The 17,950-nt window shown below is 35.2% G+C and overlaps 1 protein-coding gene across 4 annotated transcripts in view; it reads right to left on the reverse strand.

Moving 5' to 3' along the window:
- Positions 1–17,950, reverse strand: part of PTBP3 (polypyrimidine tract binding protein 3) — a 105,087-nt gene that overhangs the window by 26,239 nt on the left and 60,898 nt on the right. For all 4 annotated transcript variants that reach the window (XM_037036042.1, XM_037036040.1, XM_037036039.1 and 1 more), the window contains 3 exons: positions 15,329–15,493; positions 7,693–7,803; positions 5,862–6,036 (listed from right to left, as the gene is read on the reverse strand). In XM_037036042.1, the coding sequence (XP_036891937.1) occupies positions 5,862–6,036; positions 7,693–7,803; positions 15,329–15,493 (451 nt within the window). The remainder of the gene's footprint in view (positions 1–5,861; positions 6,037–7,692; positions 7,804–15,328; positions 15,494–17,950) is intronic.

Genomic DNA, 17,950 nt, shown 5'->3' on the forward strand with positions numbered 1-17,950 from the left:
TCAAAACACTGGTGATCAGGATGCTCACAGGACTGGTTGATTTTAGTCACAAATTAGAGGAACAAATGAAGGCTAAACTAAGTGAAATGAAGGGAAATGCACAGGAAACCAATAGAGATGGACAGGAAACTGGGACTCAAATCAATGGAGTGGACCAGAAGGAAGAAAAAAATGACCAAACAAAAAAGAATGAAGAAACAAGAATTCAAAAAAATGAGGAGAGGCTTAAGAACCTCCAGGACATCTTTAAACGTTCCAACATCTGAATTATAGGGGTACCAGAAAGGGAAAAGAAACAGCCACGAGTGGACAATTTATTTCAACAAATGATACAGGAGAACTTCCCCAGTCTGGCAAAGGAAATAGACTTCCAGGAAATCCAGGAAGCTCAGAGAGTGCCAAAGAAGGTGGACCCAAGAAGGAACACACCAAGGCACATCATCATGACATTAGCCAAGATTAAAATGAAGGAGAGAATCCTAGAAGCAGCAAGAGATAAGGGGACAGTTACCTACAAAGGAGTTCCCATCAGACTGTCAGCAGATTTCTCAAAAGAGACCTTACAGGCAAGAAGGAACTGGAAGGAAGTATTCCAAGTCATGAAATCCAAAGACCTACATCCAAGACTGCTCTATCCAGCAAAGATTTCATGTAGAATGGAAGGTCAGATAAAGTGCTTCTCGGATAAGATCAAATTCAAGGATTTCATCATCACCAAGTCCTTATTATATGAAATGTTAAAGGGACTTATCTAAGAAAGAGATGATGAAAAATATGAACAGTGAAAGGACAGCAAACTCACAGTCATTAACAACCACACCTAAAACAAAAGCAAACTAACAGGCCAGCTAGACCAGGAGTGGAACCATAGAAATGGAGATCACATGGAGGGTTAGCAACAGGGGAGTGGGAGGAGGAGAAGGTACAGAGAATAAGTAGCATAGATGGTAGGTAGAAAATAGACAGGGGGAAGGGCAAGAATAGTATGGGAAATATAGAATCTAAAGAACTTGTGACACATGGACATGAACTAAAGGGGGAGAATGTGGGTGGGAGGGGGTATGCAGGGTAGAGGGGATGAAGGAGAGAAATGGAACAACTGTAATGGCATAATCAAGAAAATATATTAAAAAGAAAAAATAAAATAAAATTATTACACACAGAATAAGAATTTATGAATCCACACTGATATAAAAATAGCTAAATGAGTAATAAATAAGCCATAGAGATCTAATGCATAGTATAGTAAATATAAACATTATACTGTAATTATGTGATACTGTTATACCGGTAATTATGTAATATATAAAAGCAACAAAGTAACATGTTGTACATCTTAAATTCACACAATGTTATATGTCAAATGTATTCAAAATGAATAAATGAATGAATGGGATGATGTTAAGAAAAAGTCCTTATAATAAAATCCCAGCTAATAAATGTAGAAGAAATAATGAAATTATCAAATCACCAATACAGCAACCACCACAGCAACAACTAATCTTGGCAATGGATGCTGAAACTATTATTTACATAGTCTCAACACATCTCCCTACAATTAGTTACAGAAAAAAAAAAAAAAAAAACCCCAGTAACTTTACTAGAAGAAACTTGGCAGAAACCACTTTAATAAGTGATTGTAGGGGTTTGGAATGAATTACCCCAAGAAATGCCTTTGTGGTAGGCAGATTATTTTGAGCCAAAGGCCACTACTGAAACCCTGTAGGCTGAAGAGAAGCTTCCGCCCTCATTTACCTCCCCCAAAGAATTTAAATTAGAAGACTTGGACCAGAAATAACTTTTATGATCACTCTATCTATTGATACATGGCAGGGCAAACTACCAGTTACTAAACAAATGTCTGCTTTTCTTATCCTGCAGTGACCTGTCTGCCCTCTGGAGACCCAATGCAGAATGTTATACAAACCTCATATTCTCTTTCTGTCACTGGACTTCTCATGCATGTGGGGTCTTTGACTCTCTCATGCACGTAGTGTTCCCATACGTGTACTTAAGTTTTGCTATTTTCTCTTGTTAATCTGTCTCATGCTGATTTAATTATTAATATTAGACCAGTCGGAAAAATCTAGAGGGTATAGGAAAGTTTCTTCCTCCCCCCATGATCAAAGTTATTATCACCAGGAACAGGATAAACTGGCACTGAATGTCTCCTAATGGGATAAGCTAAGAAAAACACATTATTTCAGCAAACCCCCCCCACAAAAAACAAACAAACAAAAAAAACATACTCATACTGAGAAACATTCCATACAATACCTGATCTGAACTCTTAAAAAATGCAAAGGTCATGATAGACAAAGAACGAAGAAATGTTCCAAATCAAAGGACTCTAAGAAAACATGACAAATGTGTTAGCCTAATACTGGTCTGATCTATACCAGAAAATATTCTCTTATAAAGAACATTACTTTCTCGACTGGCAAAATTTTAAAAGGTCTATGAATTAGATAGTAGTGTTGTATGAATGCTGATTCCAATAACCGAACTGTATTTAGGTAAGAGTGACCTTGTTCTTAGAAAATACACAGTGAGGATTTAGAAGTAAAGCTGTATCATGCCTGCAACTTACTCTCCAGTGATTTGGGGGGGTGGAGGGACCTACCAGGACACACACACACGCACACAAAATCAGCGATATCTCTCTGTACATGTATATGTGACATGATGTTAATAATTGAGGAATATGAATGAAAAAATATAAGGCAACTTTTGGCATATTCTTGTAACTTGAATTATTTCAAAACAAAGTTACTAAAAGATTATAAACTTTAAATAGAAGTATATAGCTTTATGATGTCAGGGTAACAAAAGATTTCTTAAATAAGACAGAAAAACACAAATATAAGAAAAATGGCAAATAAATTTGACCACATAAAAAATATCATAAAGCCAAAAATGGGAGGAACACATATAAACCAATACATATAACCAAAACAGGACTAGTGCCTGGAATATATATTTTTAAATTTCTACAAATAAACACAGGAAAAGGAAGAAACCAACCCGAAAACAAGCAAGAGAGTTGAACACAAAAATTTGTAAGGGGGAACAGCCAATAAACACATAAAAATATGTTTAACCTTACTGGTGACCAGGAAAAGTTCACAGCAGCATTGTTCATAATAGGCTGCTTAGTGTAGTTCAAACTACAATAACCCAAACGTCTATCCGCAGTAGAGTGGAGAAACAAACTGGTACATTCACACAATGGTAACCTGTATACTTGATCCTACTGAGAATGAATAAGCAAAAGTCATATATATGAATATGAATGAATCACAAGTCACAAAAGAAAATAAACAGCATGATTCCATTTATATAAGGTTCTAAATATAGGAGAAAACATTTTTTAAATGAGCACTTAGGGCTTCATAATAAGTAGTAAGAAAACAAAACAAAAACAAAAAGTTAAAAGGCAAAAGAATGATTATCATCAAATTTGAGATTGGTCATCTTTGGGAGAGTGGAAGCACAATCATTAAGGGTACAAAGAGTGCTTCTTGAGTATGTATAAATATTTAATTTCTTAACCTAGTTGACAATTACATGGGTGTTTAAAAACGTATTTACATGTTTTATAAGCTTTTCTATAGATATAATACAAGGTGAGATAAAAGTAGGCTTACAGTTACGAGTACATGAAATAGTTTATTCTTCTATTATTATTTAGTAATTATTGTATTATTTTCCATATGAACAACTGTAAGCCAACTTTTGCCTTACCCTGTATGTATCACTAAGAAACAGGGATGGAGTGCTTACAATTCAACCCTAGGAACTTTAAATGGCAACCTTTAAAAAAAAAGAAAGAACAAATGGGTAGAGAAAAAGTTAGGGGCGTGTGGTGTTTCAGAAGCCAAAAGAAAAAGGAGGGAATAGTAAACTTTCACACAATATATAAAAAGTATTCTCTGATGACCCTGGCTGGTATAGCTCAGTGGATTGAGCGTGGGCCTGCGAACCAAACAACCGCAGTTCGATTCCCAGTCAGGGCACATGCCTGGGTTGCAGGCCAGTTCTTGGCAGGGGACAATGAGAGGCAACCGTACACTGATATTTCTCTCCCTCTCTCCTTCCCTTCCCTCTAAAGATAAATAAAGAAAATCTTTAAAAAAATTTTAAATAAATAAAATCCTAAAAAATTAAAAAATGTGTTCTCTGATGAATCATTTATCTTAGGATAAATGAAAAATGATATTAATGCATTATTTTGCAATGACTTAGAATTTTACCACAATGAAAAATGATATTAATGTTCTGACATTTTATATTCAGAAACCAAATATCCTCATCGTATTTTTAAATTGTCCTCTTTCCACAACGTAGAACATTAATTACACCAACAGTATATAATCAGTTATTACAATAAGTGTAGTTCTGTATTTCAGAATCAGTTTTGGCAAACTTCATTGACAGCCCCAATTTCTATCAGGTGTTACTGAACTGGTAACTACAAAGACCTTTGGCTCTGCAAAATTGGACATGTAAGTAGGGGCTGGTAACAAATATAAAACACAAACACTGGTCAGACCAAAGCAGAAACTTAAAACAGTTCACTTGACTTTTTCAGTTATAAATAACAAAAAGCTTTTACTTGAAAATAAAGTTACAAACTGTTTTCTAGAAAATTTTGGACAACCACTTGGCTATGGATTATTTTTTTCTCACCTGTAAAATGAAGATGGACTAAAAAGCACTCAAAGTCTCAATTAGCAATATTTTATGTTGTCATTTGGGAAAAGAAAATCAATCATGAAGAGTAATAAAATTTAATAGTTTATCTCAATATAAACCACACTTTTGAGAAATGTAAAATCAAAAAGTAGCACACATTTACCTAATATATCCAATTGGGCCACCCACTGCTTTTTCCTTAACATTAAAGGTTTATTTAAAGAGCATAAATACATTCTCGGCCAGGGCACATACAAGAATCAACCAATGGATGAGTAAATAAGTGAAACAACAAGCTGGTGTTTCTCCCCCCTCCCAATCCGTAATAAAATTAAAAATAAATGAAACTGAAAGTATCAATATACTGAGAACTAGTTTTAAATAAAAGGACATTTTTCAAAGCAACATTTGCAGAGACAATTCAGAAATCTGCATTTTTAAAAATGCAAAACTATAACTTCCCACAAACTTAAAGATGAAAATTCAGATGTTGAAAAAATAAAATAAAATATATCCTGTTCTTTGAATAAAGAACATACCACTAATTTAGGTTCTTGTTTTAAAATATCACTACTTAAAAAAGAGAAAAGCATTTCTCTCAAGAGGAAGTAAGCCAATATTTTGCTGGCTATAAACCAACATAGTTATCTCTGTCTGGTGTGGCTCAGTGGACTGAGCCCTGGTCTGCAAACCAAAGAGTTGCCAGTTCAAATCCCAGACAGGGTACATGCCTGGGTTGTGGCCCCCAGTGGGGGGCACGTGAGACTCAACCACACATTGCTGCATTGTTGCTTCTCCCCCTCTCTTTCTCCTTCCCTTCCCCTTTCTCTAAATAAATAAAATATTTTTTAAAATATCAACATATTTAAACTAATGTTAATATGTAAAAGATTACTGATTTGAAGCAAATGGTTGTATGGCTGATAAAGAATAAGTAGTAGTAATGTTAGAAAATAAATCTGTACTTTTTAACTTTTTTTGCCAAGTAACAGAATCTACAAATATTAAAATTTAAATAATGGACACACTTCATTCTATGATACTTGCTATCCTTTGGAAATCCTGAAAGAATCCAAGAAGAAAAGCCTAACTGACATAACACAAATTAATAAACGAAACGGTGAAAGTTCAGAAAACTTGCTGTGACTCAAAACGGAACTACTCACCAAAAGCAGCAGCCATAGGGGGTTCAAGGGATGGATGGCCATCACCAGTAGGAAGGTCTAAGCGAGTGAAGTCTCTGCTTTTGTCATTATTATATTTCACATTAAGGCTGGTGAGCTTGGAGAAGTCAATACGCAGAGTGCAGCATGCATTATAGATATTCTGGCCATCCAGAGCCTAAAGCATGTAAGAAAGGGACTGATACTTTGCAAGAAAACAACACTGATAAATCAAGTACCCTCTACTTTGACGAAGAATGGCTATCAGATATAAAGCCGAGAGCAATGGAATATAAAAACCAAAGACCTTTATTTACGTTTACCTCTGTCACTTTGTGTACCTAAGAGAGAAAAAGAAAAGCTCTAACTCTGTTTTTTCATCTGTAAAATAAGGACTGTGTACCTAAGAGAGAAAGAAAATCTCTCTCAGTTTTTTCATCTGTAAAATAAGGATAATAATCCCTATCTTGTCTCTAGTAAGACCAAGTGGAAAAGGAGAAATGTAAAGGCTTGAAAACTATTATGCATCATTGTACATTGTATTGGCTATTATTATGATTATTTTGTCAGCAATAATGTTTAAAGATATTTTAATTTTCCATTTCACCTTAATTCTTTTAGTATAGTTTATATATAGTTAAATGAAATAAAACCTTTCTAAGTGATACTTATCAGAACAACATTACATAAAATATTATCTACCATTTTTTCTTCTCTTATAAATTTATTTTTTAATACTGTGAATAATAAGCTAAGGGAAATTTGGAGTCAGTTCTGATACAAGACTAAAGATTAGTAATCCCTCCCTTCACACACTAAAAAATCTGTAACCACTTATGACTTCCACAAATACCCAAACTTATAAAAATAGATACCAGAAAGACACAAATGAAACAAAAATACACAAATACGCAATACCCTAATCTGTAACAGTATTTAGTGAGTACGCCATCATAAAGGTACAAAATAATAACCTTGTTGCTATGTATGGAAAGAATTTAGAAATAATTCAGATACTGATGTAAGACAGATTCTGGCTAAGGATAGATACCACTAGGAAATGGGTCCGATATAACTAAACTGAATGTGAAATTTTATATATTGTCAAAAGTCAAGCATTCATGCACTAAAACAAAACAAAAAACACTATGAATTGACAGCAACCTACTTCCTGAGACTTAATATCTTCACTAATTCAGAGTTCAACAAGATTCAACAGTGAGTGCGGCTGCAAAAATAGTGAAATCAATCTCTGGCTAATTTAATAGAAAAAAATGAAGGTCAAAGGCAAAAATAATTCTACTTCATTAGTCAGAGTATATCAGAAGTACTTGTGCTCATTTCTAGACTTTAAATATAACAAAGAGAAATGAGTACCAGAGATGAGAAATAATAGGTGATTTAAAACCATTTCATGTGAACAAAGTAATTTTTAGCTTACTATAAAAAAAGAGCACATGAAATAGTATATTTAAAAACAATAGGCCTGCGAACCAGAGGATCGCGGTTCGATTCCCAGTCAGGGCACATGCCTGGGTTGCAGGCCAGTTCCCTGCAGGCCAACTCCCAGCAGGGGATGCACAAAAGGCAACCATACATTGATGTTTCTCTCCCTCTCTCCTTCCCCTCTAAAGATAAATAAAAATAAATAAAATCTTTAAAAATAAATAAATAAAATAAATAAAATAAATAAAAACAATAATTTTATTAAATGTATATTTTACTACAATTAAAAAATACATGATAAACTGGGGCAAGGAAGACATGATGGTTTTCTTTGATATCATTGAAGTGACTGATTAACACTTGAAAAATAAAAAAAGATAATAATTACCATTTTGGCATATTGTGCATTCAATGGGTCAGCATACTGAAGCAAGGCTTGAAACTGGTTATTCTTTGTAAAGGTGATAATTTTCAAGACTGTGCCAAATTTAGAAAATATCTGGAAAAAAGTTCACATTAGGTTAAATCCAAAGAAAAATTAAACTAACATGTCTTTATAAATACAATTTGATTAATGAATCCCATTTTTTAATGAAAATAATTTCCTCTATTAAAATTGTTGGTACCAAAACAACTTAAATCAAGCCTAAGATGTTAGAGTTTCAGCACCCATGCATGGCTTAAAACAGGACCTAAACCAATAGGCGTTCAAATATTTAAACTATTTTATATGTCAAAAATGACACAATATTAAAACAAGACACTACAATAAAAATCAATTAATGTTATAAGATAATGGGGTTAAAAGTATATAAATGGAAGTTAAAGAGTCATATGGATCATCTGTTTCACTCTGACAATCAGCACCATCTACTTCTCCAGATTTTTATAGACAGAGAAACTACAAAATATTCGATACAAATTGCTCTATTAATTCATGAAGTATTCACAGAGCACTGTTCTAAGCACTGGAAAGTCAGCAGTGAACAGAGACAAAAGTCTCTGCCCTTATGAGAAAAGACATGTGATAAATGAGCAAATAAATAACAATGTCTGGTCATAAAAAGTGTTATGAATTTAAAAAAGAAAAAGGGATGAGATTAAACCAGAATGCAAGTTGGGAAGGTGCAAGGGTGGTCAAGCAAAGCATCTCTGAGGTGCCTTTGGAGAACAGAAATCAACAGAGTGCAGGGAAGGTTTCCTGACAGACTGGTTACCAATGCTCTTACAATACCATTCTACTTCACCAACACAAAGGATCACGGGCAGAGTTACTCCAATACATTTTGTTTTTCCCTCACATCCCATTTTAAATTTGAATCTTAATGAGCTACAAACTTATCCTTCTGCTTCTATGAATAAAAAGACAGTTATTGTGTATACTGGTAAGAATCTGCTATTATCGAATATTATGTCTAAGTGTCTTTGATAGGAGAAATGCTCTTTTTAATTATCAGAAATTATAATAAAGAATATCCTAAAGGCAACAACAAAAATAAATTCAACATCAAAATTAAAAACTTTTGTGCATTAAAAAACACTATGAACAGAGTGAAAAGGCAGCCCATAGAATGAATGACTCCAATAAGGAGTTAATATGCAGGATATATACAAAACAACAACTCAACAAAAAACCCAATTAATAAACTAACAAACAACCTAAATGGACACTTCTACAAAAAAGATGGCCAAGAAAAACAGGAAGAGATACTCAACACCACAAATCACTAAAGAAATGCAAACAAAAACTATGAAATACCACTTCAAACCTGAATAAAATCATAAAATAGTTATTAACAAAACAAAAAACAGAAAATATCAAGTGTTGGTAATGATGTGGAGAAATGGAACCCTGTGCACTACGGAAAATACTATGGTATTCCTTGAAAAAAATTTAAAAATACAAATTATCCACTTCTGGGAATATACCCCAAAGGATTGAAAAAAGCAAGGACTCAAAGACGTATTTCTACCCCATGTTCATAGCAGTATTATTTACAACAGTCAAAAGATGGAAGTAACCCAGAGTCCATCCACAAATGAATGGATAAACAAAATGTAGTATGTACATACAGTGGAATATTATTTAGCCTTATAAAGGAAGGAACTTTTTTTTAATTTTTTAAATTTAATTCTTGTTCAAGTACAGTTTTCTGTCTTATATTCCCAGCCCTGCTCACCGCCCCAGTGCTCCCCACCTTTCTCCCATTTCCGCCCCCCATCTTAGTTATTATTGTCCATGTGTCCTTTATACTTGTTCATATTGAGTCCTTCCCCTTTTCCCCTGTGATTCTCTCCCCTCTCCCCTCTGGTCCCTGTCAGCCTGTTCCGTATTTCAGTGTCTTTGGTCATATTTTGCTTGCTTGTTTGTTTTGTTGTTTACATTCCTGTTAATGGTGATATCATATGGTATTTGTCTTTCACCGCCTGGCTTATTTCGCTCAGCATAATGCTTTCCAGTTCCATCCATGATGTTGCAAGGGGTAGGAGCTCCTTCTTCCTTTCTGCTGCATAGAATTCCATTGTGTAAATGTACCACAGTTTTGTGATCCAGTCATTTACCGATGGGCATCTAGGTTGCTTCCAACTCTTGGCTATTGTAAATTGTGCTGCTATGAACATCAGGGTGCATAGGTTCTTTTGGATTGGTGCTTCAGGGTTCTTAGGATATATTCCTAACAGTGGAATTGCTGGGTTGAAAGGCATGTTCATTTTTAGTTTTCTTAGAAAATTCCATACTCTTTTCCATAGTGGTTGTACCAGTCTGCAATCCCACCAACAGTGAACTAGGGTCCCCTTTTCCCCACAACCTCTCCAGCACTTGTTGTTTGTTTCTTTGTTTATGATAGCCATTTTGACTGGTGTAGTGGTATCTCACTGTGGTTTTAATTTGCATCTCCACTCAAAGAAGAGATGAGCTACCCAATTAAAAAATGGGCAAAGGACTTGAACAGACACTTCTCCAAGGAGGACATACAGAGGATCCAGAGACACATGAAAAGATGCTCGATATTGCTAGCTATTAGGAAGGAACTTCTGATACATGCTATAATATGGATATACCTTGAAGAGATTATGTTAACTGAAATAAGCCAGTCACAAAAGGACAAATGATGCATGATTTCACCTGCATGAGGAACTGAGAGTAGAAGTCAAATTCATACAAATAAATAGTAGAATGGTGGATGCTAAGGGTGGAGAAGAGAGAGGAATGAGGAATTACTGTTTAATGGGTGCAGGAGTTGTAGTACGGAAAGATGAAGAATGTCTGGAGGTACATATATTGTGTTCACTACTAATGCCACTGAACTTATACACTTAAAAATGGTTAAAATGCTGGCATTTATTTATGTATATTTTACCACCCCCCAAATAAAGTATCCTAAAGTCCATTTTTATAACAATCGACAGATGTACAAGAATTCTTTTAACATGTATAGATATGATAAGGTTAAAAATCAGCTTGCTGCCCTGGCTGGTATAGCTCAGTGGATTGAGCACAGGCTGTGAACCAAAGGGTCACTGGTTCAATTCCTGGTCAGGGCACACGCCTGGGTTGTGGGTCAGGTCCCCAATGGGGGTCAGGTGAGAGGCAACCACACATAAATGTTTCTCTCCCTTTCTTTCTCCATCCCTTCCTTCCCCTCTCTCTAAAAATAAATGAATAAAATCTTTAAAAAAAACCCTCGGCTTGCTCGTATAGAAAAGGTATTCTGGGGGTTGTTGCTACTTTTTTCTTTCTTTTTGTAATTATATTTTCTTCCATTACCGTTTATCTCCCTAACATAAAAAAATGGAAAAAAAGCATTCAGTTTCTAGAAAACAATATATTTCTATTCTATAAGTTTTCTTTGCCAATAATTTTTCAGAATAAAAATAAAGACTCAAATAAAGCAGGGAGGGGATAATGGGGCAAAAGGTGAAGGCTTTGCAGGAACAACTATAAAGGACACATGGACAGAACCAAGGGTAGGTGGAATCAAGGGAAGAGGAGATGGCTGTGGTGGGGGCGGGGGAGGCAGAAAACTATACTTGAAAACAATAAAATTTAAAAGTATTCAAAAAGTGAGCACTAACATCTAGGAATCTAGGAATGCCTAAAGTGTGATTTTTTTAAAACATTATTTCATAATTATCAAGATACAAAATTTTCAACATATTTGGTTTCAAAAGATTAACATTTGGGAAAGTTTAATATATTCAGATTTATTTTTATTCATTGTAAGGCCCTTAACTCTATTTCCCTAATATATTGATGTCATAAACATAAACAGGGACTCAACTCTTGATGTCTCCTGTACATTATAATCTTCTAGACTTTAAAATGGAACTGAGAAAATACTAAATATCAAATTCTGGTAAAATTAATCTTCAGGGTGATTTTTATTAAGGCAGAACTTGCCAGAAACTGTCCACTAGTATTCACTTGCAAAAAGCATAGTCACATTAGAACTTTTTAAAATATCAAGCACATTGGCCACAACTTGCTCATAATATTTTTGTAGCCAACAAAACAGAATAACCAGAATTTTATATTACTAGTATTGCTTCTTTTATTTAATATAATAATTGATTTTTGCAAGTTATTTACCTTCATTCTGCAATTCAAAAAGATCAGTCCTTTACACCCTGAAGAGATTCATCTCTCACACATTCATAAAATACCCCCATATATAGTAATACTTGGAAATAATGGATTATATGAGAATATTATTTTGAACTACTTCTTCAGTACCCAGAGAAATGTTTAGTGTGCAGGGCTGAGTTTGTGTAACGATCAAAGAATGCCTGCTTTATCTACAAATATTCTCTAGATGATGCCACAGAACCCAATGGCTTTAAATTATCACCCAAATGCTGATGATTACCAAATCTCCAACCTCACATTCTTATGTCAATCCAAATTTATTTCCCAATTGCCTATTCGACATCTTCTACTTGGATATTTATTAGGTGTTTCAAACTTGAGATGTCCAAACCACGCTCTTGATTCCTGTCCTACCTCCTGCTCCTGCCCTAAGTCTTTTTCCTTGCCTCAGTCTTGACTATTTTGGTATAAGGCAGTTCTATTTTACCAGAGTCTCACAGTCAAAATCTAGAAGACGTTTTTATTTACTTTCTTTTTCTTCATACACCATATCCACTCGACCCATCAGCAAATCCTTCCAAATACATCCATAATCATCACTTCCAGTGCCCACATCCTCATTCAGGTCTCCACCATCTCTGGTATTTACAGCACCACACAGCAAGAGTGATTCTGTTAAAACATAAATGTACCCCTCTTCCCCAAATCTTCCAATGGTTTTTCCTCTTACTCAGGTTAAAAATTATAAAGGCTTTACACCATCTGGCTCCTAACTGCTTCTCTGACACTCTTATTTGTGACTTTCCTACTTTTTACACTACAATGACATCCTTATTTCTGATACCTGAACACATTAAGTATACTTCCATTTTAAGGACTTTGCACTTGGCTGTTTTCTTCTGACTGGACCATTATTCTACCACATACATGCCCAACTAACACCTTAACATCTCTTGTTTGAAACAGCACCACCCCAACCTCAATCACTCTCAATCCCCTTACCATGAACTAAATGAAAAACCACTAGTTTCTATAGCAGTTTAGTTAATGCCAACTATTAAGCAAAGAATATAATTCTGTAATTAATTGTAAGAGGTGCAACTCCACACTTCCATGTATTTCCATATCTCAATATTCACTGCCTTTATGCTACTACTTATGAAACTGTATCTTACCCACAAAACTACAAAAGCAAAGATCAGTTCCTTACAATGCAATTTACTGGCATCTGATATTATAGCTAAAATTTCTTGAGCACTTAATATGTAGCAGGCACTGTTCTAAATGCTTTAACTGCATTAACTCATGTAATACTTACAATGAAGGGATTAGAAACCACCTTTATTCACCCCCATTACATAAATAAGTAAAAGACACAGATGGGGTAAGTTACCTGCCTGGGGTTACAGAGGTAGTAAGTGATAAAGCCAGGAATCAAACCAGTTCCAGACCCTCATGCCATACTACACTTTAGCTGGCTAATGAGACAGAATACCAGGGGAGAAGGCTTAGTTAATGTAATTAGAGAAAGACTGGGGAGGTCTCTGACTGAAAACTCAATGATTTAGAATTCAGTTAAGTGACTAATGTCAGTGAAAAGTGTTATGAGCCTAAGAAATAGAAAACAGAAATAGACTAAGACAGGAATAGCTGGAGGGAAGGGGAGAGAGTCAAAGGGCCATAAAAGTCAAGGTGCTAAATTAGCAGAGAAGTGTTAAGAAATAGGGTAAAAGAGAGGGAGAAAGTCTGCATGTGGGGGCATTTAGGACTCTGGTCAGGAGTTTGGTTTGATTTCAACAATGGAAAGGAACATTAAACAAGGGAGTGCTTGAGAGTCCTAACCTGGAAGTTACTATTGAGGATTCACAGAATTACTCCTCTTCACTCCAAGGACCCCATAATCTTTTAGGAGAGAAATAAGGTTTGTTACTGCTCTCGGGGGGGTGAAAAATGGAATGATAGGTCAGGACCACATGACCCTGACTAAATCCACTGCAACAGATGGCAATGTTGAGCCCAAGTAGCAAGAACATCCTTTGTAAAACAGTGTAAATTAGCAGTAGCTACAATGTTACAGTGCCAAATGCAAACAAACACAGCTAGTGGATCTTGCATGGACTGCTCCATGCCACTTTGTGGGATAAAAAGAAGAGCAGAAAATCTACCAGAACAAAGAAACCAATCACTCAAGCAACTCCTGAAGCTTTTTAGGGAACAACAGGGGCTGCGGATACCACTGTTAAAGCACTCCCTAGGACATGCTTCACAAATGCATATTTAAGAAAATGATACTCTAAAACTATCAAAGGGATCAGTTAATTTGGCATGAGTTAATTTTCAGTAGGCCTAATAAATGGCATATTCTGACATCTACATGCATAGCACAGGAACTGTATTAGGAAATGTATCCAAGCTCTATCACCAGTTGGTAAGTGACTGTGGAAATGTAATTTCACTTCTAAGGCCCTCTGTTTCCTTATTTGTAAAATGTGAGAATAGGATAAGATGAATTTCAATTCTTAAATACACATGCATACCACCCCCGCCCCCTATGGCTCTTCACTTAGTAGTACAAAAACAAAGATTAGAAAGACAGTTAAGTAATTCTGGAATGGCCTGGCATTATATTGGCAATATATACTGAGATGTAAAAATAAGCAAATAATATGTTTCAGTATTTTAATAAACAAATTGACAAGTATAATAGAACTCAAATCAATATGTAACTGAAAGGGACAAAAGTAACTGGAGTTTTGGGGCTAGATACCAAATGTTTATGTATACAGATTATAAATTAACTTGTATGTTACATTTTAAGAATATGTATATACATATATATTATGTATATATATAACATATATATGGAGCATTAGGTAAAAATATAACAGCATACAAAACAAAACTCTGGACTTCACATGAGGAGGCTTAAGTTCTAACTGGCTCTTCAATTACTCTCTACAGCACTCCACTCAACGCATCAAGTATCTGAGTCTCAGTTTTATTCACTATAAAATTATACAACGAGGTGACCTTCCAGTCCTTAAATTCTAGTATGTAGTCATAGCAGGCCATGATTTAGTAGAATGTCTTTTGTCAAGACAGTTCAGACATGAATGGGTAGTCAGTGGAAGCTATGTGGGGCATCAGTCAGTACTTAACATGATACTGCATGTTACATATAGAGTTATAATATATCTTTGTTTCAGTGCTTTTTATAGGATTCTATGCTTTAATCATTTTCAGACTGAGATATAAAAAAGAATGTCTCACACACCCTTTCGAACCAAGTTATTTAAATTAAAAAAAACAGGGACGATCAAAATTATCTCTAATTGATACTACTTCTTGCATGAAACAGGATACATTTTTTAAAAATTATGTAAATCAACCAACCAAAGTCAACAACCTACAAACTTGTAAGAGTGTTCATCCTTACCTGATGAAGAACTTCCAGAGTAACAGGGTAAAAGAGGTTTTCAATAATTATTCGGAGCACAGGGCTCTGCCCAGGTAGGACTGTTCCTTCATTAGTGAGAGCTCCGGGAAGAGCCAGACTTCCTGACTGGACAGCACTGACCGCCTGCAGTGCAGCTTGGGCTCTCTGCGCAACGATCCAAAATGAGAACTTTTGGTTACACAGAAGCATTCTATGAATCCTAAAAATTAGTTAATTTAAAGCAATATGAAGTATATACTTAAATAAAAATATACATATCTACTTTTTCTATATGCACATAAACTTACAATCAGTAAAGAGTCAAAAGACTTGCTTTCTTATCACAATGGCACAAAATATAAGAAAGCTGCTTAAATTTACCTGAAGAAATGAAAAAAGTACATAGCAAAAAAAGGAGACACTTAGATATGGTTTTAATTCAAACATTTTAAATGACAACAGAAAAAAAGGCAATATGAAAGTAGTGTTAAAGACCACTTAAAAACCATTCAAGTCCCCTTCTTTTTCTCTCCCTGAACAATTGAATCCTAAAGCCTTTGGGGAAAAAGGACTCAAGGACATGGATATCAGTGTGCTGACTACAGGGGAGAGAGGAATATAAGCAGACTATTAGTAAAATGGAAAAAAATACAATAAAGGATTAAATTAAAAAATAAAGCCTTTGGGTGGCATATGAGAAGTGTAAGTAGGGGGAGAGGAGCTGCAGTGGTTCAGTGAGGTAAGGAAGACAACCCTGTAAGAAGGCATCCTGACACAGAGCAGCAGGGCCTGAGCAACAGGACAGCACCCATGTAGTAGAACTTCTTAGCAAGGGGAACCTGAGCCCAAACAAGGTAAGAAAGGTATCTCTATGCAGGGGTGGCTCACTGCTAAATATCAGAACCTGAGGAGCATGAGAAAGATAAGAAAGGCATCTAGAGGACAGTAACCTGTCCAGGAGTGTCAGAGGCCAAGGAGAGTCAGTAAGGGTCCAGAAGGGATGGGTAGCCAATATGGTAATGCCAGTCTGCATATGGTGAACAAGAGGTCTGTGAGGGCCTGAGTGGAGTAAAAAGGTAATACTAGAGAGACAGCCTTGCATGGGTCATTAGAGCCCAAGCAGGTGAGGACAGACAAGTTTCTAAATATCATGCTTCACTAAAAGAAACCATCATGCTCTAAAAAATATTTAGTTCCAGATGTGGAGTAAGGAAAGCAGATGAATGTATAACTTTGTTTTTATGGTGTTGTTTTTTTTTTTTTACTACAACCCAAAGGAGTGTTTGAAGAATGACAGGAAGATGCCAAAAGGACCCCTAAGGGGGTCTTTACTGGCTAAATATACAATTTGAAAATCACAATAATAATAATTCTAACAAACATTGGGTTGGCCAAAAAGTTAGTTTGGTTTTTCCCATAAGATGGCTTTAGAAGCACTTAGTTGTCTTCAACTTCATTTGAAGTAACTTTGTTAAGATTGTATTGTGACAGCTGTCATATCAGTGTGTATGTAAAACAAAATCTTCTCAAAATTGGTGAATATTCGTGTACCATTTTAATACTGAAGATGGAAGAAAGCAACATTTTTAGCATATTCTGCTTTATTATTTCAAGAAAGGTAAAAACATAACTGAAATGCAAAGAAAGATTTGTGCAGTGTATGGAGAAGGTGCTATAACTGATCAAATGTATCAAAAGTGGTATGTGAAGTTTCATGCCGGAGATTTCTTGTTGGACTATACTCCACAGTAGGGCAGGTCAGCTGAAGTTGATAGCAATCAAATTGAGACATTAACTGGGAGCAATCAACATTATACCACATGGGAGATAGCTGACATACTCCAAATATCTGAACCAATAAAGTTATTGGTGAAGACAAAAATGTGTCTTATTTTACAGAAAAACCATACAGACATTTTGACCAACAAAATAATGGCTATGAAATAAAGCAGGAAACCTTTAGTTCATACTGATATAAACTGATAACTGATAAGGAACAGTGTATTTACACTGCCTTAAAGCACCTTTCCCCAAATACTCTTCTTTCTCCCTTTGTAAGTCCCAACTTTATAGTGGCACAGCCAGGCAACACCAGCCTAACCAAGTGACGGAAGAGCACATCACCAGTAATGCAAGAAATGGAAATTATGTCCCACCTGATATGATCCAATAAAAAAAAAAGAACGAAACTTCTATGATGTTCCTGTCAAAGATATATACACTGAACCTAATCACAAGAAAACATCAAACTCAAACTGAGGAACATCCTAAAAGATAAACTGCCTGCATCTTTCAAGTGTCAAGATCTTGAGATTGAAAGAAAAACTGAAGAACTGTTTGAGATTAAAGGAGATTAAGAAAAACGTGACTTCTAAACAGAACACGTGATTTGGAAGAGTATTTGTTGTGATTTGGAAGAATACTCTAATAAACATTATGGGACTACTGGCAAAACTTGAATAGGGACTGAGAGTTGGAGGGAACTAATGTATCAATATTAATTCCCAATTTTTAAAAAATCCTCACCCAAGGACATGTTTATTGATTTTAGAGAGGAAGGAAAACATGATGTGAGAGAGAAACATCAATCACTTGTTTTTTGTTTGTGCCCTGACCAGGTAC

The sequence above is a fragment of the Sturnira hondurensis genome, unplaced genomic scaffold (assembly GCF_014824575.4).
Source record: "Sturnira hondurensis isolate 20B ecotype Veracruz unplaced genomic scaffold, ASM1482457v3 Scaffold0022566, whole genome shotgun sequence".
Classification (NCBI taxonomy): Eukaryota; Metazoa; Chordata; class Mammalia; order Chiroptera; family Phyllostomidae; genus Sturnira; species Sturnira hondurensis.